The sequence below is a fragment of the Centroberyx affinis genome, unplaced genomic scaffold, assembly GCF_046629955.1.
Source record: "Centroberyx affinis isolate AG114_WGS23_722 - 3 ecotype Tasmania unplaced genomic scaffold, CSIRO-AGI_Caff_v1 ptg001044l_1, whole genome shotgun sequence".
Taxonomy (NCBI): Eukaryota; Metazoa; Chordata; class Actinopteri; order Beryciformes; family Berycidae; genus Centroberyx; species Centroberyx affinis.
Genome location: NW_027279599.1, coordinates 1 through 26,430, shown reverse-complemented (window position 1 = coordinate 26,430; position 26,430 = coordinate 1). Strand labels below are relative to the sequence as shown.

The following is a 26,430-nucleotide window of genomic DNA, read 5'->3' as shown; positions in this document are numbered from 1 at the left end:
AAGAAAATCATTACAATCCAGCTATCAAGAATATAGTAATTGGGCTAGTAAAAGACACTCCACTCCCTCTCTGCTTTATACATTTTACTAAGCACCGAGTCATTTACCAATACACAGAATGTGATGTTACAATCCTTTGTGCTAAGATCCAGGGTGAGCATTCATACAGAAGCCCAATCCAGAAGTCATAAGATTGATGTACCAAGCCACAAACAGTGAGTGTAGAGGACATGAGTCTCTGCAGGGCCATCAGACAGGCTGCAGCGTTCCCCAGCCACCTGATCCACATGATACTCTCCACACCAAATACAGCTAAAGTCTCCTCCGCTGCCCTGGACCTACACTGAGGCTGATCTCTAGTTCCTAACATTATTCAGTAATTTTATATAGTAAGTCCCTATTGATTTAAAGAGGAAAAAAATAACCCTAAGGAGGATAATCGTGTAAAAAAATCACCCACAAAGAGGCTTAGAGTCAGACTCCAAGGTGGGTCAAACTCAAAGTCATTCTACTTTACTGCCAATGCCTTCTCTACACTCCTGTGCAACACACACACACACACAAATGGATTCACATTACTTCCACCCAGCTAACCCCAGTGTGACCCCCGACTAAAGCCTACCCAGGTTGGAGGAGGCCCGGCCTTGCGCCGCTCTGTCCTGCAGCTCCTGAGCGATTCCTAGCTGGTGCTGGTGGTACTGGCCTGCCCTCTCCAGGTCCTGGGGATCACAGGGACAGTTACATCGCCATAACATCACGACTCATGTTATCAAAGTCAGCCTGGAACGGGACATGCAGTAGAATAGCCCATTATCGCTAAGTGGATTCTATTATACCAACCTGCATGCATCGGGCAGCGTGCCCCAGCCCAGCATATGCCCTCATCTCAATGGGCCTCTCACCCAGCTCCTGTGCCAGCTCCAGTACCCGTGTATGGTAGGATATGGCCTTGTCAAAGTCCCGTTGAGAGTGGTAGGCGCTGCCCAGGTTGCTGTACGCCCGTGCCTCCTCACGCCGGTTCTCTAAAGTCTGCCAAAGAGGTCATCAGTTCACCGTGACTCAAAAATACACCTTATACATGCTGTACAAGTTCCAAGACCAACATTTCAAATTTTACATTTTTGTTACATAGCTGATTTGAAATTTATCTTGATCTAACAGCGGCTAAACATGACACTAAACATTTGAATGGTGGAAAAAAAAATGATCACTACATTTCCATGACATTTTCAAAACATTTGGACATCATTCTCCATAACTTTTCGAGGCATATATTTTTTTTAGGACAGTAACTCTCTCAAAAGCTCAGATAATGAAACGCAATGTGAAAACACAAATCACTACGTGACCAAAGTTAGAGGAGGCAACAGTGTTTCTATTTAATCTCGATCATCCAAGACGCAGCCTGCTGGATCCAGAACGGGACAATTTTGTTTATGTTGCAAATCCAACATTTCCAGCTACACAGTTCTAAACTGTCAAAATATTATTACTTCAAAAACTTTCAATAGTCACTTGGTACTGGTTGTCAACAGACGCCCCTATGTGATGTGTTTATTTGTGTAACATTTGCACGAGCTGCGCTAAGACTCTTCAAATATTCACTGGCTTAATAACCAGTGTCCTAAATACACCTAACGTTGTTTGGAAAATATGCAATAACAAACTACATGGTTATTTTATAAGACTGTTTCAGCAAATGATGGATTTGCAATATGGCAAAATGCACACAACGAAATTAGTAGCACCCCTGTTTTTTACTGCACCTTCCAACAACATAATTGCTGCTGCAAGCCCATATGAGAGTAGGCCAGCCTTCAGGTTTGAATTTATCATAGTGCAGTACTACAAATTACAGTTCTCTCTCCAGTTATAGAAAATTGTATTATTGGATGTGGTTGTTGGCTTAATATTTAAGTACCTCAACCTGGGTCATGTTTTAGGTCTACATGGGACATATATTTTTAGCCTAGTTGTAAAACAACATGCATCAATCCTTTGATTGCATGGTTAATTTTTCATGTAGCACCCCAATTCACATAATACAGAGAGAAGAAATCCTGTATTTCTGCAATCAAAATAAATGTTTTGTTATATATCATAATATTGCTGTTGTCATGTGGAAAACCTGTAACTCTAATTTAGATGATTTTTATGTTACGCTCAATGGGTTGAGAGAACTCTACCATCCCCTTGGGCTTGTGAAACCCTTTCAAAACCCCATCAGATAAACTGCAAAACACATTGCGGTCGACCTGAACTCTGTACCTTTGCTATGTCCAAATGCTGTTCGTGGCACTGGACGGCGTTGGTGAAGTCTCCCAGTGCCGTGTACACAGCGCCCATGTTGCCCAGCTGCCGCGCCTCTGAGATCTGGCACTGGGTTTGCCGAGCCAGCAGCACACACTGCTTATGGCTGGCCAGTGCGTTGGGGTAGTCTCCTATAGCTGTGTAGACGTGGCCCAGACTGCTGAGAGCGCCGGAGGCAGCCTGGGAAGAAACATACATGGTCCCATAGTGGTTAAAGTCAAGGGCCAGGTCAAGACCATTCACATACTCCCAGCCCATACACATACACACACAAAATCACACACACACACACTGGAGGCTATAGAGTGCGAACTAATCTTTCACATCCTATTACTGACTAATATGAGCTGCAGACCCCGCTGTGATAGTCTCACCTTCTGCCATTATTCATTCTCCCCAAGACGTTCTCTGCCTCTTGTTCTTGCAGTTCTATTATTACCCTGTTTTAGTTAGTGCATACGACACTTTTATACCTTGAGCCAGCTAATGATTTCCAGCACCACTCTTCCCACCAATTACTGGGCTTCTTCAGGCATAATAGCATGCAAATCGTAATGAGCGTTACAGCTTAAGTGGTAAATTCACGCTGTTGTCTTCACACGCGCACACGTGCGTGAGCGTAAGTGCACGACCACACACACACACACACACAAATACAAAAACACAGAGATTGTGTCAGTGCACGCTCACTACACATTCTTTCTTCTGTTTCTCTGATTAGACAGAGAGAGAGAGAGAAAAATGGGCCGAAATCATCGCGTTCCCTCCCTCGCCTTAGTAATTGGGATCCCGCCTGCTCATTCGCTGATTAATCTTCAGGTTATTGCTATTGATTGGTCAGCCATCAGAGGAGTCATGGGAAATCTCTGTGATGTCCGAGGAACAGTCTTCTCCAAATTAAGCAGAAAAATGAAGACAAGAGCATTGCAGTCTGGGTATCTCCCCTTCATCACGGCACGTACAGGCACAAGTGTGCGCACACACACATACACACACATACTGAGTGTACACTGATACACTGAGTGTCTCAGTCTACATGGCATGACTGGTGAATGAACAGCAATAAGCATGAAAATAATGCCAACTCAGTGCCATGTGCATTTCAGTTACAGCAGCTTGACTCAAATGAGCACTTATGGGAAATCCCAGTATAAGAGACAATGATTTCCACCACAATCCACACAACACCAAATAATGGGAATCTCTCATGGAGCAACAGCACTGCATCCCTCAAACTGAGTCCCAAGAATTTCATTAATTCCACCAAACAATGTCTACATCTATCAAGGCACACTAAGGCTGTTCTGGTGTCCTGAACCCTGTTTAGATGCTGTTTGTTCAGGCACTACTTGTATACCTGTATCTTAGACAATTTACCATATTAGATGATGCAATGTAAAGATACATTAACTGAGCGCCATAACTAGGTAAACGGAGATGCCAGAGCATATCTTTATTGCTGAAAATATTATCTTTCACCCACTATCCAGTAGGGCTGGGCGATATATCAATATTATATCGATATCGTGATATGAGTTTAGATATCGTCTTATATTTTGGATATCGTAATATCGTGATATGGCATAAGTGTCTTTTCCTGGTTTTAAAGGCTGCATTACAGTAAAGTGATGTCATTTTCTGAACTTACCAGACTGTTCTAGCTGTTCTATTATTTGCCTTTACCCACTTAGTCATTATATCCACATTACTGATGATTATTTATCAAAAATCTCATTGTGTAAATATTTTGTGAAAGCAAACCAATAGTCATCCCTACAATTTTGTCAATATCGATATCGAGGTATTTGGTCAAAAATATTGTGATATTTGATTTTGTCCATATCGCCCAGCCCTACTTACAAATGCCCGCTTCGTAGAAAATACCGAGATATATATCGTGTATCGCCATTCAGCCTAAAAATACCGAGATATGATTTTTGGTCCATATCGCTCAGCCCTACTATCCAGTGATGCAGCATTTCCACAATTCTGCAATTGCACTGCCAATGGTTACATTTTCCATGGGTATCAGATTGGTAACACGAAACAGATTGGTCTTCTAATGATCAGAGAGAATCAATACTTAACTTGCTGAATTACTGTGGCCCCACTTACAGCAATGCCTGCAGCCTTCGAGCTTGTCACAGAGACTAACACTCATTACATGTGCCGGTGGGGCAAGCTACAGCCTGGCATGAATAGTGTTAACAATGTCATTTATAGGGCTAGGCCACCAGTCAAAATGACTGTGCCTCCTGGACCGTAACACAGCTCATATCTGTGAACATGCAGTGTGATCCAATTATCAATAAAGCCTGTAGTGAGGTATAGGCACTGACTGTAACAATTATTTCCTTGATGCAATCAATGACAATAATTAAGTTAGAGGCCCTCTGAACACAAAGCAAAGCAGAGCACTGTCGCACACTTATGTCAGTGCCCCCGCCCCCAACACACACCCACACACACACACACACACATACAAACTCAGACAGAGAAGGAGAAAGGTAGAGAGACTATAATGACATGTTTGCAGGTTTAAAGAATGTGTGAGAGAAAGAAGGGGATGAGAGAGGGAGGGGAACTATGAATTATTTAAAGGGGGGTTATTAGCATGTTTTTTTAATTTATCTCCCCCCCCCACACACACACACACACTCCATTTTTCTCTTTACATCTCTATACATCAGTGGGAATTTGATTGTATGCATTTTCATAAGAATCCCCCCTATAGAGCCTATCAGTAATTCAACAACATAAACATGCAATAATGCTAGAAAGGCTTAAATGTACTTTACGAACTAGGACTGAGTTTTTTTTTGTGTGTGTGTGTGTGTGTGTGTTGTCCCAGAGAAAATACTGACAGATCCATCAAATCAAATTCAGCCTACAGACAACACATGGGGTGATAGCATGCTGTTCCTCTACATTAGGCCCTTAATGAGTGATAGAAACTACCACTGAAAGTCTTTCCATGGCAAGTGAGGGATTTTGCACATCCAAACTGACCTTTTGTGGAACTCACCACTGCTAATTAGCATCAGGACACTCTCTGCTCTTTTCACTTCTCCGCGTGAGTCTACATCTACTGAAATCCCTATTCCCCCTCGTGAGCGATGAGTGCAAACACATAAAATCGAGTTGACACATCTCCAAGGCAGACTTCCGGGCCAGAAAAGGAGAGAGATTTAATAAATGACGGGGGGGGGGGTGTCTCTGTGTGTACAGTCAACCGGCCAGACGAGTGTTTGATTTCCCTCAAGGACAAAGGACAAACTCCCCTGCACCGGAATATACACACCGAATCCAATCATGCTGTGCCTAGGCCTGTGAGTGTGTGTGTGTGTGTGTTTGTGTGTATACATGTATGAAAGAGACAGAGAAACAGAAATAAATGAATCGTGATATCCCGCCGATTCCAAACCACTTGTCACAGTCAGTATATTTGACTGTGACAGGAAAACGTCTCAATTTCTAAGGCGGATGCGTCGGTTGATGTGGTCGGTTTACTTGTGTGCGGCCAGAAATAGAGAAGGCTCGCGAGGACAAACCGGGAGCGGAGAGACAAAGACGGAGCGCTAAGTCGAAGCCCACGGAGATGAGAAGAGGAGAGACAAGAGAGAGAGGGAGGAAGAGAGGAAAAAGATTGGCATCCTCCGTCTCCGGCCGCTAGCGATGTTCCATCACTCACGGAGACGCGGGGATCCTCAGCGTGGGATAAAGGAGGTAAACGGAAGAGATTGTGACGGAGAATGATAGATAGATAGATAGATAGATAGATGGATAGATAGATAGATAGACAGATAGACAGATAGATAGACCAAACTCTGTCTCAGGCTGCGGAGGCGAGCGCATAGAAAGAGGAGAGAGGGAAAGAGAGGGACGGATGGAGAGAAGGAGATGAGTGATGGAAGCCGGAGGAGGAGACTTATGATATGTTGTTCATGTCAACACTGAGTATAAATTACCATGTAAATGCATAATAAAAGTTTTATCTTTTCAGTGACCCAATGAAACCCTTAAAGTAATGATTCTGATTCTCTTTATTAATAATTATAAAAAGAAAAATTAGCTTCATGGAAAAAAAATTACATTTTGGCTGGCCCTCTTCAGTTTTATATCAGTCTGTTAGAAATGTGATTTTCACTATGACTTTAATGAGAGAGAAATATAATCCCACACACTGTCTACACTTGCATAATACTGTATTTAGACAGTGTGCAGTATTATATTTCTTTTTTGTTTTGTCCTATATGCACCTGTCACTCAAAGACCTTTAGGTGTGCAAACATGATTTTTCTTTATTTATTATGATTAGGGACAGCCAACATCAGTGGCTGACTGTTTATGAGCCCACAGGGAGATGTAGCTGCCAAACCAAACAAAAGCATAACAAGTGAAACATTTCTAACAACTGACAATAACATGCCCAACACGCGTCTACCTTCCCACCCGAACATCTGGGTTAAAAATCAGCATTCTGCAGGTGGCGTCTTTGTTTGGAAGCGTGGCTGTTGTTTGGAAACAAACACTCACACACACACACACACACACACCACACAAGTAAACACATGTACCATAGCAAACCAAGCACACAGTGGGAGATATGGATTTCTGTTGATGACCATGTTTGAGTTGCCTTAGGCTGTGCACCTGTGGAGAAGAAGCTCAATAATCATCTGTCAACTACCCAAACATTCATCTCTGTCCTTGGTGCCTTTACAGCTCCCAACGCACACACACACAAACAAACAGACCCGGACACACACACACACACTCAAACAAAGAAAGAAAGAAAGAAATCCACAACAAGACACACTGATTCTGGTTTCGATCCCATGCTCCTGTGAGCGCTCTACGCTGCAAGGTGAACAGGACACATGACAAAACACAAAAAAAACAAATAGACAAACACAAAGATGCACACACAAAAATACATTCGGACACATTCCTTGTGTACACACACACACACACACACACACACACACACTTTCATTAAAATGAACTCGCTCAAACCCTCATTCATCTTAGTGACAGGCTTTCTATCGACCTCTCTAGATCCAGGATGCAATCACATGCTATTAAGTGACTCTGCGTGTGTGTGTGTGTGTGTGTGTGTGTGTGTGTGTGTGTGGGTATGTGTGTGTGATGTGGTCACAGGGTCCAGTGGAAGTGATGAGAGCATTATGGTGGGAATAACGCAGTTTTCTTAACATTAAACATTAGAAAGACCTTATTGAGTCACTTACTGGATTACTAAGCCACAATAATCATTATAAAAATCTGTCAAATCATATTATTCAATCATAATTTCAATTAGGGAAATGAATCAAAAGAACTTGAAACTCATTTTCTTGTGTTGAGGAGAGCTGGTAAGGCCATCATCTGGTACACATAAATCTGTATACACGTATCGACACTGATATGCACGCGGCAGAGAAAGCAAACAAAATACAAAAATCGCCAACATAAAACATTGATGATTAACACGCACGCTCAAGGTCGTTTCTGTCTCTCATAGAATATTAAAGAGCCTGCAACATATTCCACACCACATGCCACAGGCACATACAGATACACGGGAATATATGAAGTGTAAAATCCAGAGGGATGTAACTGGATCTGCCATAATGCGAAGTTGTATCTTCATACTGCATCAGATGTTTTCATATTTTGTGTTTAGCTGCTACAGTAGTCGTAGGTGTGAGTGCTACACTTCAAAACACACACACACACACACATAAACATACGCACACACACACACACACACACACACAGGCATATGGGAGTAGTTAAACGAAGGTAAACATACACAAACAAACCTGACAGTTCTACTTTGTGCTTTGAGACATAAAGAGGCCAAAGTCTAATCTGTGACAGCAATCTAATTAACTATGGTTTTCACAACTGTCCAAAGTGTTTCAGCAGAAAGCCAATGAGTTTCGCTGTGGCTTGAGGCAAAGAAAAAAACGCTTTCGAGAAAGCCTGAGAAAGTGAGTGTGCAGTGAAGGAGACAGAGGCAATACCAAACAAGCAAAGGAATGGGAGAATATGTCATGTTTTTCTGCCTATGTTTGGGTTATAATTATCTAATCTGGACATTCTCTCAAGATCTACAGTCTTAAATCAACTGCTGACATGGTATAAAGTCTGTAGATCAACACTGCACATGTGCAGCACAAGGACATACATTGTCGAGCAACGCAGCCCGACAACACACACGCACACACGTTCGCATACGTGAACGCACTCTCTCTCACACAAACACACACATAAACACACAAAAACACACATACTTCTCTGTCCTTGAGCTTCATGGCGAGCACTAGTTGGTGTCTGTGATTGGTCAACGCTTCTCTGTAATTGCCTTTGGAAAAGAAGGCGGAGCCGAGGTTCCCGTGAGCGCGGCATTCACCCGATTGGTCACCTGCGGACGAGACACACTTGGCATTCACTGCTAGCATTTCATCTCTTCACTATCTGCTCACACTCCGTTCAAGGCCCTCCCTCTACCACTCTTCAGACATACAATAGCCATTCAGCAGCCCAAGGGCAAATACTGAGTATAGAGGCAAACGATTGTTGTTCAGTATAATAGCCTATTTCTTTTTTGTTTGCTCTCCCGTTTCTATCGCTTTCTCCTCTCCCATACCTAGAGTCTTGGTCACCTCCAGGTCTTGCTGCATGTAGGCCATGCTCTTCTCGGCGTTGCCCAGAGACCAGTAGGCGGAGCTCAGGGCCGAGAAGACGGACCCTCGCAGCTTGAGAGAGCACGTGCCGATCTTCAGGCCCGCCTCCAGGACCACGACGGAGGCTCCGTGGAAGCCGTGGGTCAGCAGCTCTTGACCGATGACAGACACGACCACGAACGGGCTCTTGTCCAGCTTCATCTTCTGCAGCTGCTGATAGGTGGGCTCAAGCGAGTCTGCGCGGGGAGGGGGGGAGGTAAATACACACACACACACACACACACACACACACACACACACACAAGGTGAACACTGTGAATGTAAGATGTTTAGAGGACTAATGTGATCAAAGCAAACACGTCAACAGACCGTTACCGTTTTATCTGGTAGCAGAATGACACAAACTATAGCTGACAATACAACTTTAAAAACAATGGTACATTACCATCCCACAGCATTCATTGACTCAACATGATGTCAACAGATGTCTCACCATGTTATAATCACAAATACATCAATAGAATAGAAAACAGAGTACTTACAGTCATTTTAAAAAATGACAACAGGTTTTTTTTAAAGTGAGTGTTAGGATTACCTCCCGAAGGTTTATGGCTCATTTCACTGGTTTGATCATAAATTTAGTCATAGCATTGTTTTTTTTTAACAAAAGAAATGTCATATTGATTCAATTTACCAAATTACTCACTGACTAAAATGGTATGATTTTAGGCAACAACACTAATAACATTATAGTATAATATTATACTATATTATTACAGTATAATACAAGTGATATCTTATCTTATCTTATCTTATCTTATCTTATAGTAGATAAAAAAACATACATACACATACATATACTCTTTAACTGTAGATTAGAAAAAATAGCACCACTGCATTAGTGTAGTTAACCTTTGCAACATTTAGACATGATTTTGTCTGTTCTGATATCTGATCTGGAACCTGCACACACACATTCACATATAGGACTTGTCTGATATTGACACATTGTCAAACTGGACAAACAGCCATTGCACTCTGTATGTTAATATATATCTGCGATTGGATAGTAATAAACCATGGCTCCAGTGATAAACATGTGTTTCCATTTGTTAATGTGCAAAAGAAAATCAATGCCTGTGATTGGTTATTATCAACTATATTATAGTTTTCTCTAAACATAACAGTAACTTTTTCCAGGGATAGTTATGATAACCCTCTCCTGCAGTGTTTTTACTTTTGTCATATTTTCATCAATAACAGAGGGAAATAAAATTATTCCGTCACGGTACAGACTTTCTACTCGTCAAAAATGTTCATCAGCGAGCATTTTTCTCATTAATTTCGTGCTGAGATTAACATTGGATTCGACGTGTTCAGAGAGAAAAACATGTGCTACGCATAAGGAGAGGGAGAGGCTGTACAGTATCTTTGGCTCTGAGACAGTGGAGTGAAGCCTTCGAACACACATCAAGGTTGTGGTGAAACACTCCAAAGAGGGCAGCAAACAAGTGTGTGAGATTCAACTGAACGCTGCCTGGAGACATCACGCTTAGCTTATGGACCTTGGTTGTGCATCAGATTTGTATGATCATATGTCTCATAGGTGATGGAAGGCTATTAATAGTATAGCAGCTCTGGTACAGAAAGTGAAGAATACTGATGAGCAAGTGAATTAGAGTTTCTTTGAGATGAAAACCAAAGATGGCAGGCAGGTTGACTGAAGTTTGTAATGAAAAGTGACTCACAAGGAACAATAAGGCATTAAGAACAAGAGAGAATATAGGGTCATTTTTGCTTGATGCACATAGTGTCTGTGTCAGACATTTATGGCTCTGACAGTACTGACATTAAGGAGAGAATTGCAAGGGAAGAGTAATAAACTTGCGGTGGAAAAATTCAAAATGAGATAATAAATACATGGCTTCAAGTGTAAAGCCTGTGCGTCTGGCAGTCTAAGGGTGCAATGAGAGGCTTGCTGTTTCTTCTTACTGCAGATAAATAGGGTAGTTTGGGTGTTTTCTATTGCAGGGTAGTTGCATACACAAATTTGTATGAATTGGATGCCACAGATGCATGTTTTCATAAAGGAATACTGTGTGTCATGATGCTTATGAAGGTAAGAGATAAAAGATGTGATTGGTAAATGAAGAAAAGGTAACAGAGTAAACCTCGTGGAAGGATTTTATATTTCCACCCAGATTAACATGACTTTAGTGTGCTAGAGATGAGACCGTTAATGATTGTGGTTCAGGAGAATATCAATTCTGAATATGGAGACGCAGGGGCAGAGTCTGGTGTCAGCGCCTTGAATTACTGCAATTGAAAGCAAGAGAGAGAGAGTGAACAATGAGGTTCTGGTGAAACAGCAGCAGCTCTGTTAATACATTTATTGTAGAGTTGTAGAGACCAGCTGTAGTTCGTCTGGTTGGGACAAAAGACCATCAAAGAAGAATGTAATCCAGAAAGAAGGAAGAATTCACATGGCAAGGTTTAAGCACTGTACGTGTAAAATGCATTATAATTTATAAGTTCAAGGCTCCGCTGTCGAGGACGAAGAATAAACAGCCTTGGTGATCCAGGCTCCGCACCCTACATGTTTGATTCATGTGATGGTGTCATCTATGGTGGAATAACACATGGAAAATCTAGAAAATGGGATCAGACTGTTAATGCTGGGAGCATGCTTAGAGAGGAGGGGTGAGGGGGTCAGTGATGAGAAAGTTCTTGAGTATTTCCTATGCATTTTGGGTTAATGTGATAACTGTGGAAGTGAGGACAAGAGGAGAGGACGACGATGACGAGGGAGTTGGGCTGAGAGGACTGTGAGCTATAAAGTGATCTGAGGAGGAATGAGGAAAGATCGAATTCTCCAAGTGTGGACATCTAGGTAATCCAATCAGAGGTGTGACCGTGTCAACTCTGCTCGAGTCCCAAGTCAGTCTCAAGTCTTGAGGCACAACTCTCAAGTCAAGTCCCAAGTCTAAATGTAGATTACCAAGTCAAGTCCAAGTCAAGTCCATGTCATTAATGTCAAGTCTCAAGTCTACATGTAAAACAGCAAGTCCAGTATCATTTTAATATCTTAAAGAAATTCAATAAATTCACTCATTCCATACAAATTCAGAAAAGAAAATTTCAATTCAGTCGTCTGCTGGAACAAATCTCATCACTTTCAATCGAAGTCATTTACACAAACACAAGATCTCAAGTCAAGACTTTAGAAACCTTTTCAAGTCAAGTCAAGTCTCAAGTCTTCTCTTCATGCATCAAGTCAAGTCTCAAGCAGCTAAAATTGTGTGTGAGTAGCGTCCAAGTCATGTGACTCGAGTCCCCACCTCTGAATCCGATGGGTGATCTAAGCCACACAGACGCATCTCTATGACAAAAGCCTAACCCCATTGATCGTTGGGGTCGATGGAAAGTAATGAACGTAATTTTATTCTTTCTTTCTGTTGCATAAACCCAATCAGAGCCTCTCACACTGCCCACAATTGGTCAAAATAGAGCGACCCATCAACCAAGTCGCCCTGTAAGTGAGACAACAGAGAAATGTAGTCAGTTCAGTCCTGCGGTGAAGGTGGATGGGACAGATAAACAAGGCATATCTCAGAAAGTCGTGATGAAACTGGGAAAAGCGAGAATACGATGTGGGCGTTTGGAGCTATGGGCGCTGGGATGGGGAGCGAGGAAAGCAAACGGGGACGATCAAAATCCTCACCTGAGGCCCTGGAGTGTAATCCTAGAGGGAGGGCGGGGGTGTGTGTGAGGAGCTGGGGGTGGAAAAGCCTTGAGGAGTGATCTGGAAAAACATTGGGATGCCCAGAAATGGAACGGGTGACCTATGAACCGAAAACCACCATGGGTAACTCAGCTGTATGAAAGAGAGAGAGGGGGGGCGGGGGGGGGGGGGGGGGGGGTTTCCCTGGGCTGACTGAGGTGCTGCGGACTCTGGGAACGTTGGCTGGGGGAACGTTAAGTGCTGCAGCAACAGAAACCACATGCTGAAACCATGAAATGCGGAGGAAGGGAGGAGCCCGGGAGATGTTGGCAGTTGCTAGGAGTCCGTTAACTGCTGTGGAAACGGGGGGGGAGAGAGAAAGAAGGTAATGGCTGTTTGGATTTACAGTGGACCGGAGGGCAGATGGAGGGGGGGGGGGGCGGAGGCCGGAGGCTGACAGGCAGCAGGGGAGAAAGGGGGGGGGTGGGGGGGAGTGTAGGGGTTTGCAGGTCGGATGGATAGGGTGGATTGTGTATTGCACACTTCAACCTATAGCTAGTTCATGGGTGAGAATTGAATCCTATGCAATCTTCCTTCGTCATCTTCATCTTCATCTTCATCTTCATCGTCAGCATAAAAGTGAACTATTAGTTTCTTCCCCATTCGTTATGTCTATGTCATCCCGGCTGTTGTCTGTACACTGTCTATGCATGAAAAATTCAATAAAAAAAACACATTGACTAAAAAAAAAAAAAAGTGAACTATGCACTATGGGAAGAGAGATCAGTGGAATATGAGAATCTCTCTTGTAAATATTTCACCATGGATTCCAAGTGAGAAAGAGACAGGCGGACACTCACTGCCACTGTCAGACACTCACTCACTCACTCACTCACTCGCTCACTCACTCCCTCACTCACTCGCTCACTCGCTCGCTCACTCACTCTTTGCACTCTATTTGACTTGGCTCGTTTTATCTCTTCACTATTTTATTTATTTTCTCCATTTCACTTTGCGTCATGTCTCCCCCCTTTCTCTTATCTCTGACTCCCTTATTCTCATCCAATCTTCATCTGCTTCTTTCTGAAGCATCGGCGGCAGCTTTTGACTTCACCCAGCCCGCATCCAGCTCTCCCCGAGGAGGCTTAGTGAATAAAAGAATAAAAAAAGTACGATAATTGATAACTTGACAGTTGCCCCCACCTACGTCTCGCCCTCTCCCTCTAGGGCGTCGGCTTTCAAACGCCGAGCCGTAGTTCATTGCTTTATTTGTTTGTTTGTTTGACTTCTGCTGTCGGTGTTAATCTGCGTAAGAGCCGAGACTTGTGATGTTCCTGCGGAGGGAGGGAGAGAAAGAGACAGTCGCGGGGATGAAGGAGAGCGAAAAGGAGACAGACAGGCGGAGATGGAAGGAATGACAGACAGAGAGTGAGAGAGAGAGAGAGGGAGAGACGGGCGTACAAACACAGTTGCTGTCAGAAGTTGCTGTTCTCTGACAGGCCCTACCTCTGAGGGGCGATTTCATGGCAGCCTCCACCATGCCGACGAGCAGCTGGAGACTCTTGGGGTCCTGGGCGAGGCCGGAGGCGAACGCCGCCAGGGCGTCGGCATGACGACCCAGGTACTGCAGGGCAACCCCCTGGCGGAAGTAGGCCTGCAGACACACAGGGAGGATGAGGTAATTGGACGTCAACTTCACATTGTTTTGAGGCTTTCATGTTCTCGGTGCGATCGGGTCTCTAACGTTTTGTTCCACTTGAGCACAAAACATTCTGACTCACTGCAGGCTGGCCGTTCTTCCCCAGAGGTTTGTACAAGGACAACTGAATTAGGTGCTCATGGTGTACAGTGATACCCAAATAATTCAACTCATTAAGAGCCCATTGTGCCCGAATGTGGGCCCACAACCTGCAGAGCACTGATATACACACACACAAATACACACAGATGTAACAGGCATCTGCACTCTGCACATTCTCTCTCTCTCACACACACACACACACACACACACACACACACACTACAACACGGTACACTTCATTAGGACCCCCTGTGCATTTCACAGCAAGATTAGAGACAATGAATCATGACATCGAATTCACGAGGAGGATCGGGCGGAGCTCCCTCCTCCCGCTTATTTTTCGATCTCATTCATCATCCTCCCCCCTCCCTCCCTCCCTCCCTCCCTCCCCCCGTTTTTTTTTTTTTTTTTTTTTTTTTTTTTAAAAGCATAATCTGACATGGCAGTGAATGAATGAAGACAAAAGAGTGGAGGAATTAGATTACATGGCGGCTCCCGTCCCGGGCTGCCACTTTCCCCGCACCCCTGCGCCGTCTTTGTCCTGTCCTCTTCCTCAGACGGCTCCATTGAAACGAATGGAGCCGGGGGTCAAGTCTAATCTAACGCGTTAAAGCTGCAGTCCTCGGTGTGCTGCAGAAGTGTGCGCGGGGGCATTGTGTCATTTCACTATTGATTAACATAAAGTGGGATAAATGGTCGGTAATTACGGCTGGAGGCGCGTCCCTTAATTCAAACACACACACACACACACACAGAGAGACTCATACATAACACATAGCACAGTCAAAGCCACAAGTTGATAAATGCTAAAATACAGGGACGGGCGGCTCTGTTTCAGCCTTCCACACCGACGCCAAGCCTCCACGCTGAGGAGAGAGAGCCGGCAGCCTGCCCTCTGCCCCGCGTCCAGGCTGGAGAGGAGAGGAGCGGGGCTGGACCCGGGACGGGGGGGGGAGCTGGGCCGGTGGCTGGGGTGGCATATGGACGCTCCACCTGTCCGCCTACCTCTACTTAGCACCGTCCCCCGGTATCTGTTCCCTTCACACTGGTTTGGCTGCTGTCTGGAGGACGCCACAGTATCCATCAAAACAAGCGTGTTCTATCCCTGACTTGTCTGACAAGGATGTTGGACTAAAAAAAAGCTATAACTCACTTGCATGCTTTTATATAAAGCCGGTTGATCGGGGCACCATATGGGAGGATAATTTCAGTTAGATGAGGATGATTATGTTGGAGGAGGAAAGATCAAAAGTAACAACTGTGGTGAAATCGGCATTATCTCTGCATGACATTGTGCGACAGTGTGTGTCCATGTGTTGTCTGCATGTGAGTGTGTATGCGAGCATGTGTGTGCTGTATGTGTGTGTTACAGCTCCGACCCCATCAAGGGTATAAAGAAGCCGGAATCAGACAGAAAGTGACAGCAGGTAGAGTCTGCATTCAAACCCCCCCCACCCCCCACCCCCCCGTACACATCCTGCCCATCAACCCAATCTGGCTACACTGCCTGCTAAGCACATACAGGGGGTACAGTTCAGACAGTCACACACACACACACACACACACACACACACACACACACACCACCTCTCTTTCCATCTCTCACAAACACACTATCCTTCTTATTCTCTGCCTCTGTCTCTCAGCACACACGGGTAATAGGCGGATGCAGGTATAAACAACGTTCTGTGGCATCTTCGAAAAATCTTGTCAAGATTAGAGAGCGCTCCACTTATTCTTGTCTGGCTTGTCTTCACCCGTTATTTCGCAGTGATTCCCAATCGAGTGCTTAGACAGCCACTTCAGCATCGCCTGACAAGTCTGCGTCAGTTCAACAAAGTGACACGATCAATAAGAGGGACGAGAGCACTCCTGGCAGTATTATGCGCGAGTGTGTGTGTGTGTGTGTGTGTTCATTCTCTGTAGCAGTGCCTCTCCTGTCTGTGCATACGAATGCTTCTCGAGAACTCTTGGGTCTAGGCTTATGGAGAAAAAATTTATACCGGAGTATTTCAAGAAGTCGGCGTTTGAGAGAGACAGAAACACAAACAGAGAGAGGAGAGAGAGAATCGAGAGAGAGAGAGAGAGAGAGAAAGAGCTTGTGTGTTTGAGCAAAGGATGCGCACCGGATGAACAGATGCTTCAATTACTGCTCGTAACTCACATTAATCGAGAACAGATGGCAACACAAGCAGCAGGAGCGAGAGAGAGAGAGAGCAGAGCGAGAGAGGATCATGCAAAACCAGACATGATGGAGATTGATGTCTCTGAGAATCGAGGAACCCTGGAAAACCGCACAGACGAAAAACTTCACTCTCACTTTACCCGGACGCCAAGTGGATCGCCAAACCGAACCGACTGACTGCCTCGTTTTTACGTGGCGCTGCTTCCGTCTCGGGGCAGGACAGCGGAGACACCCCCCCTCCCCGCCAGTTCGCTTTAACGCTGTTTTAGAGGATCTGGAAGAGCGCCGGGCCCTGAGTATAATCTGATAGAGAGGGAGAAGCTCCGTTTGCACCTGACAGCCCGGGGCCGGCTCGCAACAGACATAAACAACACACAGTAAACCGTCTGGAGAGATCTACAATTGTCAGCTGAATATTACTATTTTAAAACATTGTGCTTTCAGAATAAAACATCACACCGCTTCTCTTCCCTTTTGCAGATAGGAGTTATTCTGAATCACCGGTAGCTCTGTGGTACTTTGGTTTGATGATGCCTGTCGTTGCTATGATCTACAGTATGGATGGCTGGTTCATTTTGCTAAGGCAATACCCCACAGTAGGGGATATAATGATCCGCTGTGTGAGTTGTGAACTGCATGCTGTAAGCCTTGGATAGTGAGATCATCATGTAAAATGTAACGCTCCTTATTACCGGGGTAAAGTATGATCAAGAGCCAGTGGATTTAGACCTCTGCAGCACACGGTTACTCACAGTCTGGGAATTAACGGCCCTCTCATGATGCAGGACGCCATGATTCAAACAGGTTCTCCTAATAGACTAGTCAGCCTGCGGAGCACTGTGGTGGGGGAAATAATGCTGCTGAGCAAGCATCTTCCCACAGCACTGGAAACACACAAATAAGGAACAAAGACACTTTCAAGCCTTTTCGGTGAAACCTCATTTGAACCTGTGCAACTGAGTCAATATGTAGCGGAAACCACAAAACAATGAAAGCAGTGAGTGCGGGTGTGGAAGACTGGGAGGTAAACCAATTCCATACGTCCACATGCACCCACTCACACACCCACCCACACACACACACACACACACACACACACACACACACACACACACACACACACCCACAAACACTCATACCAACTGTTCCCTGGTTATCTGCATGAATATTTATCTTTGTTTCAGTGGGACACTAACCAAGATGCAATAATCGAGTTGGAGTGGCCATAACCGCTGTTTCCACTGGGACCAATAAAGATGTTACACGACCAGCTGTAGGCCCTCTCACACAGACCTGCAGAGCCAGGAGGGGGAGGGGGGGGGGTCTGCTGAGAGTGTGTGTGTATGTGTGTGTGTGTGTACCGTAATGTGTTTTAGCTGGAGGAAAATTGGAAAGTTGTAGAGGCGGAGATTTGAGCACGGCCTTGAATCTTATCAAAATGAGTTTTTCCTCAAAGTAAAAAAAAAAACCCGTCGTAAGTTCAGGGACAAAGATGTCGGTAATATAAAAAAAGAACTGAGTGTGTGTCTCTTTGTGCGCGTTTCTCTTTTGAGTGGGCCTGTGTGTGTGTGTGTGTGTGTAGGTGTACACTACCGTAATGCTCACGCGGGATCATCGACGAGGCCCGTGGCATCGTACGTCGTGGGACCTGCAGAATTTATCTAGGGCCAACAGATTAGGCGTCTCCATCTGTCTGATGTAACCAGACCACAGTAGCGCCCGATGATCTCAGCGGCGCCCGGCACAAAGCCGAGCTCTGCCGGTATTAACACACGACACACACGCCATAAACTGTCAGCCTCTACTCAATATTCGGTGGTGGAAACTGAGTGGACAGCAATGCCACTACTTTCCCCAGCAATTAGTAGTATTACAATCATATTAATTATATCGCAGGTATGTTCGGGTGTAGTAGCTGTGTTACCAAACCAAAAAAATAAGGTGTTCCTCCCTCTTTAAATATCAGACTGAAGTGGATTCATTCAAAAACTATGATTATCTCCATCCTCAGATTCGTTTTTTCATCGAATTAGTCATTAATCTTCTCAGTCTAAATGAGGAATGGCTGACAAGTTTATTTTCTCCCTCTGGAAGTATTCCCACTATACTTTTATTTATACCGAGCTGAAGGACGCCGAGGATATTGGTCGTCAACGCTATTTGGTTTCCCTGATCATTCTCAGGAGAGGGGACTGAGCTGTCTTGATTTTTGAAGAGATCAAATGAGTCAAATGGGCTTGATGATGCGAGTAAGTGTTGAGTACAGCGGGACAGCAGATGTGGAATATATAGTACAGAGCGTTTTTCAGTATCCCCTTGAAATAGGATGTCTGGAGGTCAATGTAAAGGGCCAGCTGATGCGTCCTTCTCCTTTTGTCTCTTTTCTAAAATAGCATAGGACCTCTCTCTCTTCACCGCAGCTGTCCAAACAACCCCATCACCCCTGCCTCCAACCTTCACTCTCCATCGCTTTCTCACTGCCACTATTTCCACCTCCACATCTATACTGCACATTGTGGATACTGCTGTTCAAGGTGTATTTCAATACCTACAAATCTTTCTGTATGGATGACCCCAGTGGGACGCCTGGTCAGACATTCGACCAGGGAAGTCTCTTATAGGTCGAGTTACACTGAACCAAGAGCTCTGAGTTAGACCAAACAAAAAGCCTGGCGTTTTTCGCTCACACACACACACACACACACACACACACAGGCACGCGCTAGACACACAGGAACACATACACACAAGTAATCCTAGTTAACCTCAACACACAGGCTTTATTCCCTGGGTGACCCAAAGCAATTCCCTTCTTTTTCTCTCTGCTCTACTTTATCTGTAGTCTGAGAGCCTGAGTAATTCCCTTGGCCCTTTCACATATGTGAATACACTATTGCCTGTCCCTGCTCCTCTCTCTCTCCCTCTCTCTCTCACAACACCACACAAACATACATACAGGGGAGGTGGGGAGGGGAGAAGGACAAGTGGCCCTCTGATCCTGTTAACTGCAGTACAGCAGAGGGGCTGGCTCTCTTACATTGGGTAATTAGGCTGTCAGTCAGCCGCACGAGTGCAGCGGGACCAACTGATCTTTTGATTGCATCGGCGACCTTTTGGGGGGGGGGGCGACCCCCCCGAGGGAGACGGGGAGAGGTCAGAGCAAGGATACCTGGGACGGGGGGGTCGAGAGCGAAGAGAGCGGAACTGTAAAGCTGGCCGATTTCCTGATACAGAGGCTTGAGTCAGAGAGAGGAGGGAAAACGAAACGGGGTAGATGTGCTTACTCATTTCTTCTCCTCTCTCATCTCTCTCCCTCTTACGTTCACCCTCCCTTCTCTCCACCCTAACGCCTATTCTACTTTCTCAGTGGCACACCATCTTAATTAGAGCTAAATCATCCAGGGAGGGGACGGGGAGAGGTGGAGGACAGAGACTAGTGCAGCAGCGGGACCGGCGATTACTCAGGGGGGGGGGGGGGGGGGAGACGCTCACCGAATCGGGAGAGAGAACACACGCCTAATGATTCCCTACAAAGCTAATTAGACCCTCGCTCTATTTCAAATCCAGCCCGATCAGCCTGGTTCTTCACAGGTCGAGCGAATTCATAGGGGAGCAGCACCTAGCACAGCGCATCCATTCATTAATCCGCCGTGTCTCTCCTCTTTTTAACGTTTCTGTTATCGAGGAGCGCACTCTCGCTCCCGACCGCCACCCTCAACCTGACGCAGATAAACAGATTTTACCATTGTGCGCATGTGTGTGTGTGTATGTGCATGTGTGCGTGTATGAGTGCGCGTGCATATTCTCCGGTGTAATTGATTCATTGACAGCCCTCTTAGTTAGCCTGACTAATCCAATGAAAGGATTGTCAGGTTTATAACGCGGCAGATGCTTCTTGCACCCAGTATCTCCGGCTCAGGGAAGGAACGCATCGGGCATTAATGCAGAAATAGACACTTTTCTCTCCTATTCCCTATTTCCCTTCCATTCTCCTCTTTTCCTCTCTCTCTCTCTCTCTCGCTTTGGCACTCTCGCACACACACACACACCCCCACACATATGCACGCACACCAAACAGCCCGGAGCGATGGGAGGCTTTGCCGGCACATTAATGAGAAAAAGGGAACATGTTATTGGTGTGAGAGTGAAGCAGACCGGTTACAGAGGGTATTATTGGCATTTGAAAAGGCGACAAAACCTTTACAGGCCTATCATCTGTTACAGTTCCTCACGTAACACACCGCCAGGGCTGGAAGAGACTCACTAAGCATTCTTCTGCAGATATTTTCTCTCACTGTCTCTCCTTGCTCTCCTCTCTTTGTCTCTAACCACAGCTTCTCTGACCTTTAGAGGGAAAAACTGAAATCCGTGACTCGTTGGCGAGGAAAATAAATCTTTGCTCATTTCGAATCGACCGCAGAGCGCTACTGTTAGGAAGTTTGGAAAAACTTGCACTATCGGGCTGTTCTGATAGTGATGCAGCAAAATAGGATTCAGCACTCAGCGCTCGCACCAGATTACTGAAGCTGGTTTTGGAGGCTGTAGGACTTGTATTCCCCTCCATTGTGAATTGCTCTTTTTTCCTTTCCTTGTATTCCCAGAGTATTTCAAGACGGCCAATGTTCAGCTTGAAGAAGCTCTATTTTGGTCCATCAGTCCTTAAATACTACAGATCTATCTCAACCTTCAGGCTGTTATTTTCATTTTATTGAGAATGTGGTATTAAATCAACTGCTAGAGGTGGTGTAAAGAAATTATACTTTTGAAAAATTTCAGCCTGTTTTCATACACATTACTGGAACTATCCTCCCCATGGTTATAAATGTTCTCCTGATTCCAGTGAGTATTCTGCATTGGTGCTGCTTGACCTAAGCACAGGCTTCAACAGACTGCTCATGCTATTCTAACATTCAAATCTGGGACTGGCTTGGGCTGGTCATCTTATCTGGCTGACATAAAATTTGGTAATTATTTTTCTTCTGTTGCATTGTTTTTGTGTCTCTTGGGCCAATATTAATTTCTTTACATATCTTACCACTTGACCATATCATTTGTTGCAGATAATCCTCAGCTGTACCTCTCATTTAAACCTAATGAAAAGGCTGCAATAATTACAGCATTACTGTATTTGGAGGCTCACCGCAGGAGTGAATAGGTATCATTATTACTGACATTACAGCTGTTCATTTTATTATAGTCTAGTTTGTTTCCCTGTTTTTCAAGTAAAGGTAACCACAAGCTGAATCAGTGGAACTACAATTTATTTTGTAGAAATACCAGTGGTCACATTTTTTGCTGTGTCAGCACAACTAATTTCACAAGAATATACATGTCAAATTTGGTGGTTATTACTTTTTATTTTGTGACCATGCACCATAAAGGTAACCACAAGCTGAAGAGCTCATGGCTATCCAGAACAATGTGCGAGAACCTGCCAATTACTTGGAGTAATGTGCCACTGTTACAAAATATCAAGCACAACAAGATTGCATTTTCGATTAACTCATCCTCTGCTTTTTGCTGAACTCAGACTACAAAGCGGAGCCACTTCAGCTTCTTAACAACAAATGGAGCATCTCAAGTCTCTAAGCTTCATTTTCAAAGGTAATACAATTTTGATACGCAGAATTTTGCGACTTATGTTCGCAGTACACTAAGAAAACATTCAATTTAGGCAAACTTCTATCATGTAACAACTGTCAGATCACACTTCCTGATAAGAAATGCACACAATTCTGTTGAAAAGGTTTTCGCGAAAGTATTTTCTCACCTATGTAGCTCAGAAACACACACACACACACACACAAAATACACAATTCGTTCTCTCAATATTGCCCTAAACCTGATACTTTCAGTTTCACAATTTTGTCTGAATGCATGATAAGTAAAAGCAGGCTGCAGGTGTAGATGTGTTTTTATTCAGCTTCAGTAGGCATTACTGTGGAGATACTCTATAATCTCACAGCCCTGTGTAATGACTTGGCAGTACTACATGGCTGTGTGACTGGGTGAACTGAACTGGACTGAGCTGTCTCAAATTTACTCCATCTCATTTGTCTCTTGGTCCTTAAACTGTATAAATCAAGCCTTTATCTAACAATTTAGTGATTCATCTGTGATTCTTGGTTGAATTTTGCAACATATTAAACAACTGCTTCAGTGTTTGAGCATGGCATTTCCTGTGCCTTGGTAATCCAAACTATTAGAATTCTAATCTGCTAATAAAAGGTCCAGTATTCCACAGCAGATTACTCGCCATTCTGATGTGATCTGCTCTGCCTCTATCGCTGACACACACAATAATTATTAATGAAACCGGTCCCAAAGGGCAATTAATTTTCAGAGTTAGTGCACCTCCCTTTCTCTTTCTTTCTCCCTCTCACTCCATGTTTCCTACCCTGTGCTCTTTCCCCCATGTTCTATCCCTCGCTCTGTTATTAATGCACTCGGCTCATCAGTAAGCATGGCCCACTTTAGACTCAATTTAGACGTGCCGCTTCTATATGAGCCAGCCAGTGAATTGTGATGTCACGCCCATTGTCTGCCAATTACAATTCAATTTAGCAGAAGGAACGCTCTGGAATGTGATTATAGGCAATAGATGGTGTGTGTATGTATATGTGAGAGAGAGAAAGAGAGAGAGAGACTTAGCGAGCATTCACTGTATAGAGAGATTTGGAGTATCTTTTCCACCTTTCACTCAGCTGTTTCAGACTCTGAAGTGGCTTCCAGTTCCTCTTCCTCCTCTTCCTCCTCCTCCTCCTCCTGAGACCTTCCACAGTTAGCTTAGCTTTTTCAGCCAGCGTGGCATTTGCACCCCCCACTGCCTCTCTAAGCCAAAGTAATGAATGCCACAGGCTGCGAGACACACGACAACATGCATGCACACACATACACACACACACACACACTGGCTCTAATATCAGAAGAGGAGCCTGATAATACGGAATGGAAACCTGTCTAGGATATTCGCTAAATATATCATCATACTTTCAATAGATGCTGCTTTTTTTATCAGCATTATTTACAGCAAATATTTCCCCTCTCCACTGCTTCTGATGCTTTACTCACCAGTCTGCTGGCAGGTTTCAAAGGGATTTAATGTAGAGAAATCCAAATTGCACCAAATTAAGACATGTGAATCAGTGGAACTACAGTTTATTTTGTAGAAATACCAGTTGTCACATTTTTTGCTATGTCAGCACAACTAATTTCACAAAAATATACATGTCAAATTTGGTGGTTATTACTTTTTATTTTGTGACCATGCACTCATTCAATGCAGCTACCTTATATTAATAATATACACCTTATCGCTCTATTTGAACTGTCGACTCTGACCTGGTGTGAGCCTGCACATATGCCAGTTTGAATTAGTTATTATCCATTCCAAACACTTATGGCCAAATATGCTTAATGGGCTCATTAAGTGTCTACTGAGTTTTACACCACAGGCACACAGACACAAGGGCCCAGCAAATCATTTAGCTCTCAAAATGGAGACGTTAAGAGCAGGCATGCAATGTTTGATTGTAGGTGACTAATTGGGTTCGTTATGTTGTATTTTCTTTTGGCGTTTTTGCCAATATTAGAGAGTGGAAAGTGGAGAGAAATATCGGGAGATCCGGAGAGAGAGGGGGACATAATAATGATAATGCAACATAATGATTGAATGGTCTGAGATTAGCCCAGTTTTCATGCCACAGGTGCAGTAGATGCTGTGTGAAAATGCATGCACTGCTGTGGGGAAAAATGGATAGGAAGATCATCAGAGTCTCTTCTAAACTAAACCTAGCTGAAAAAACACATATACTATACAGGGAAGCTAATTGTTAGCATGTCACAGAGCAACTTTCTACTGGGAGAAACAAACGGGGAACGCCACATTCAAGAAGATAACGCCATTGTCCGGTGCGGTTTAAAACATCAAAGTAAGAAATACAATAAAATGTTTTTTTGTAGATGGTATATCCCCTTGATATCTCTCTGCCCACACTGCTTGTTTGTGTGGATTACATACAGCACGCACTGGGAAAGGCTGACAGTGGAAGAATTTGGGTAGAAACTGTAGAGGGGCTTTAGGGAGGCTGCTGTGTGTGTGTGTGTGTGTGTGTGTGTGTGTGTGTGTGTGTGTGTGGAGGAAGGGTAGACACTTAACCCCTACTTGTCTGTAGCTGTAGAACTATAGCAATTGACATGGTTGTCACTCTGTGTTCATCAGCTACAGTCTAATAATTCATATTGATCAGTCCTCATCCTGCTGCTGCCTCCATTTGGACTACTTGTGTGTGTGTGTGTGCGTGTGTGGTCGAATGTGTGTGTCACATGGAATTGTTTTCTGGTTGTAAGCAGATGGATCGCTCCAGGCGGCAGCAGCTAGAAGATAATCCACAAATACTGGCACATACACACGCAAGCATAAAAACACACTCGCACCGCCTTGCTCGTTCCTTCCTTCCACTTATGGTCACTTGAACCATCGTCCCATCATGAAAGTAGCAGGAGATATTCACAGTCTCTTGTCCTTGTAGATAGTACCAATCTTTGTATCCATCCCATGGTAGATGTCCCACATCTAAATCTTGAATAGGGCCTTCAGAAGTGTCTGCTGTTTTCAGGAGGGGATAGAGACAATTTGTGGACTGGAAATAGTTTTCACAGAAATGTAAAAGTTCTGCATGTATTTTTTTCCCCATATAGCTTTGATTTTCTTGTGCCTTATTGGTCCACAACTCTGCATAGGCCACCTGGATCTTTGCAGTTCTTTGGGTTGCTGGATTCCTCTGAGTTCGGGAGAGGTTCAGTCTACCCCAACAGCCGGCCACCAAAAATTCTTATCTTATAGCAGAGCCACTTCCTCCTGGACTAGTCCAAATTGCAGCTTCATGTGGAGTTTGGCCACAATCCTGCAAGTCATTCGAGCATAGAAGAAAGCATCACACTACTTCAGAGATCCTTTGTCCAGAAAACCTCGTCTCATGTCACTGACTATGTAACGTGGCTATTGGCCATACTCTGCTTAAGGTCTTATTCAGTTTAAGCTGTTTACATGAAAATTGTATACCCTGTGATTGAGTATGTTTCCATGAATGAGGTTGTGCAGACACGTAAACAAAAAGTGAAAGCAGTAAGATGTTTCCATGCCACAGTAACCCATTTACTATGGGAGTAAGGCAGGCATCTTCACAGAGTTTCTCATAATCAGAGTATGGGCTTAATCAGGGTGTTCTAACCCAGTTATGACAAGCGTTGACCCAAAACCAGGTAGCTTGAGTAATCGGGTTGTGAATGGAGTTCTCCGTTCATGTAAATGCAGTCTCTGTTACGACACCTCAGCTCTGCAGCAAGAAAAACTGTCCGACTCCAGTGCGGTCTATCACAGGCCAGAACAGTTCTTGCGTTCAATGTTGTCAAATTCAGGGTTATTGCCTTCTGATTTCAACTGTACAACGGAATATCTCTACAAATGTCGCAACCTACCCAAGAGTGGTTGAGTGGGCAAGTATTAGTCTAATTATTTTTCTCTAACAACATGTGGTGAGCAGTATGATCCTTAAGTAGCTGCTCAGTCTTCTGAGAGCAGCTTCAACTTCATCCCAGCAGCAAGTTACCAAATACCATGTGCCACTAATGGGCAGGAATCAGACCAAGAGCTTTTCATTCACTCAAATTTATCCCCATCACCAGGCATCTCTAAATGTAACATCACCAAGGTCAGGACTGA

At 44.3% G+C, this 26,430-nt stretch overlaps 1 protein-coding gene across 1 annotated transcript in view; it reads right to left on the bottom strand.

The window, feature by feature from the left end:
• ttc28 (tetratricopeptide repeat domain 28) overlaps positions 1-15,501 on the bottom strand; it is a 37,710-nt gene extending 22,209 nt beyond the window's left edge. The window contains exons 1-7 of the mRNA XM_071522923.1: positions 15,337-15,501; positions 14,227-14,374; positions 8,963-9,235; positions 8,607-8,737; positions 2,269-2,490; positions 841-1,029; positions 623-719 (exon numbers count right to left, since the gene is read on the bottom strand). Of these exons, the coding sequence (XP_071379024.1) occupies positions 623-719; positions 841-1,029; positions 2,269-2,490; positions 8,607-8,737; positions 8,963-9,235; positions 14,227-14,374; positions 15,337-15,501 (1,225 nt within the window). The remainder of the gene's footprint in view (positions 1-622; positions 720-840; positions 1,030-2,268; positions 2,491-8,606; positions 8,738-8,962; positions 9,236-14,226; positions 14,375-15,336) is intronic.
• Between the last annotated feature and the right edge of the window lie 10,929 nt (positions 15,502-26,430).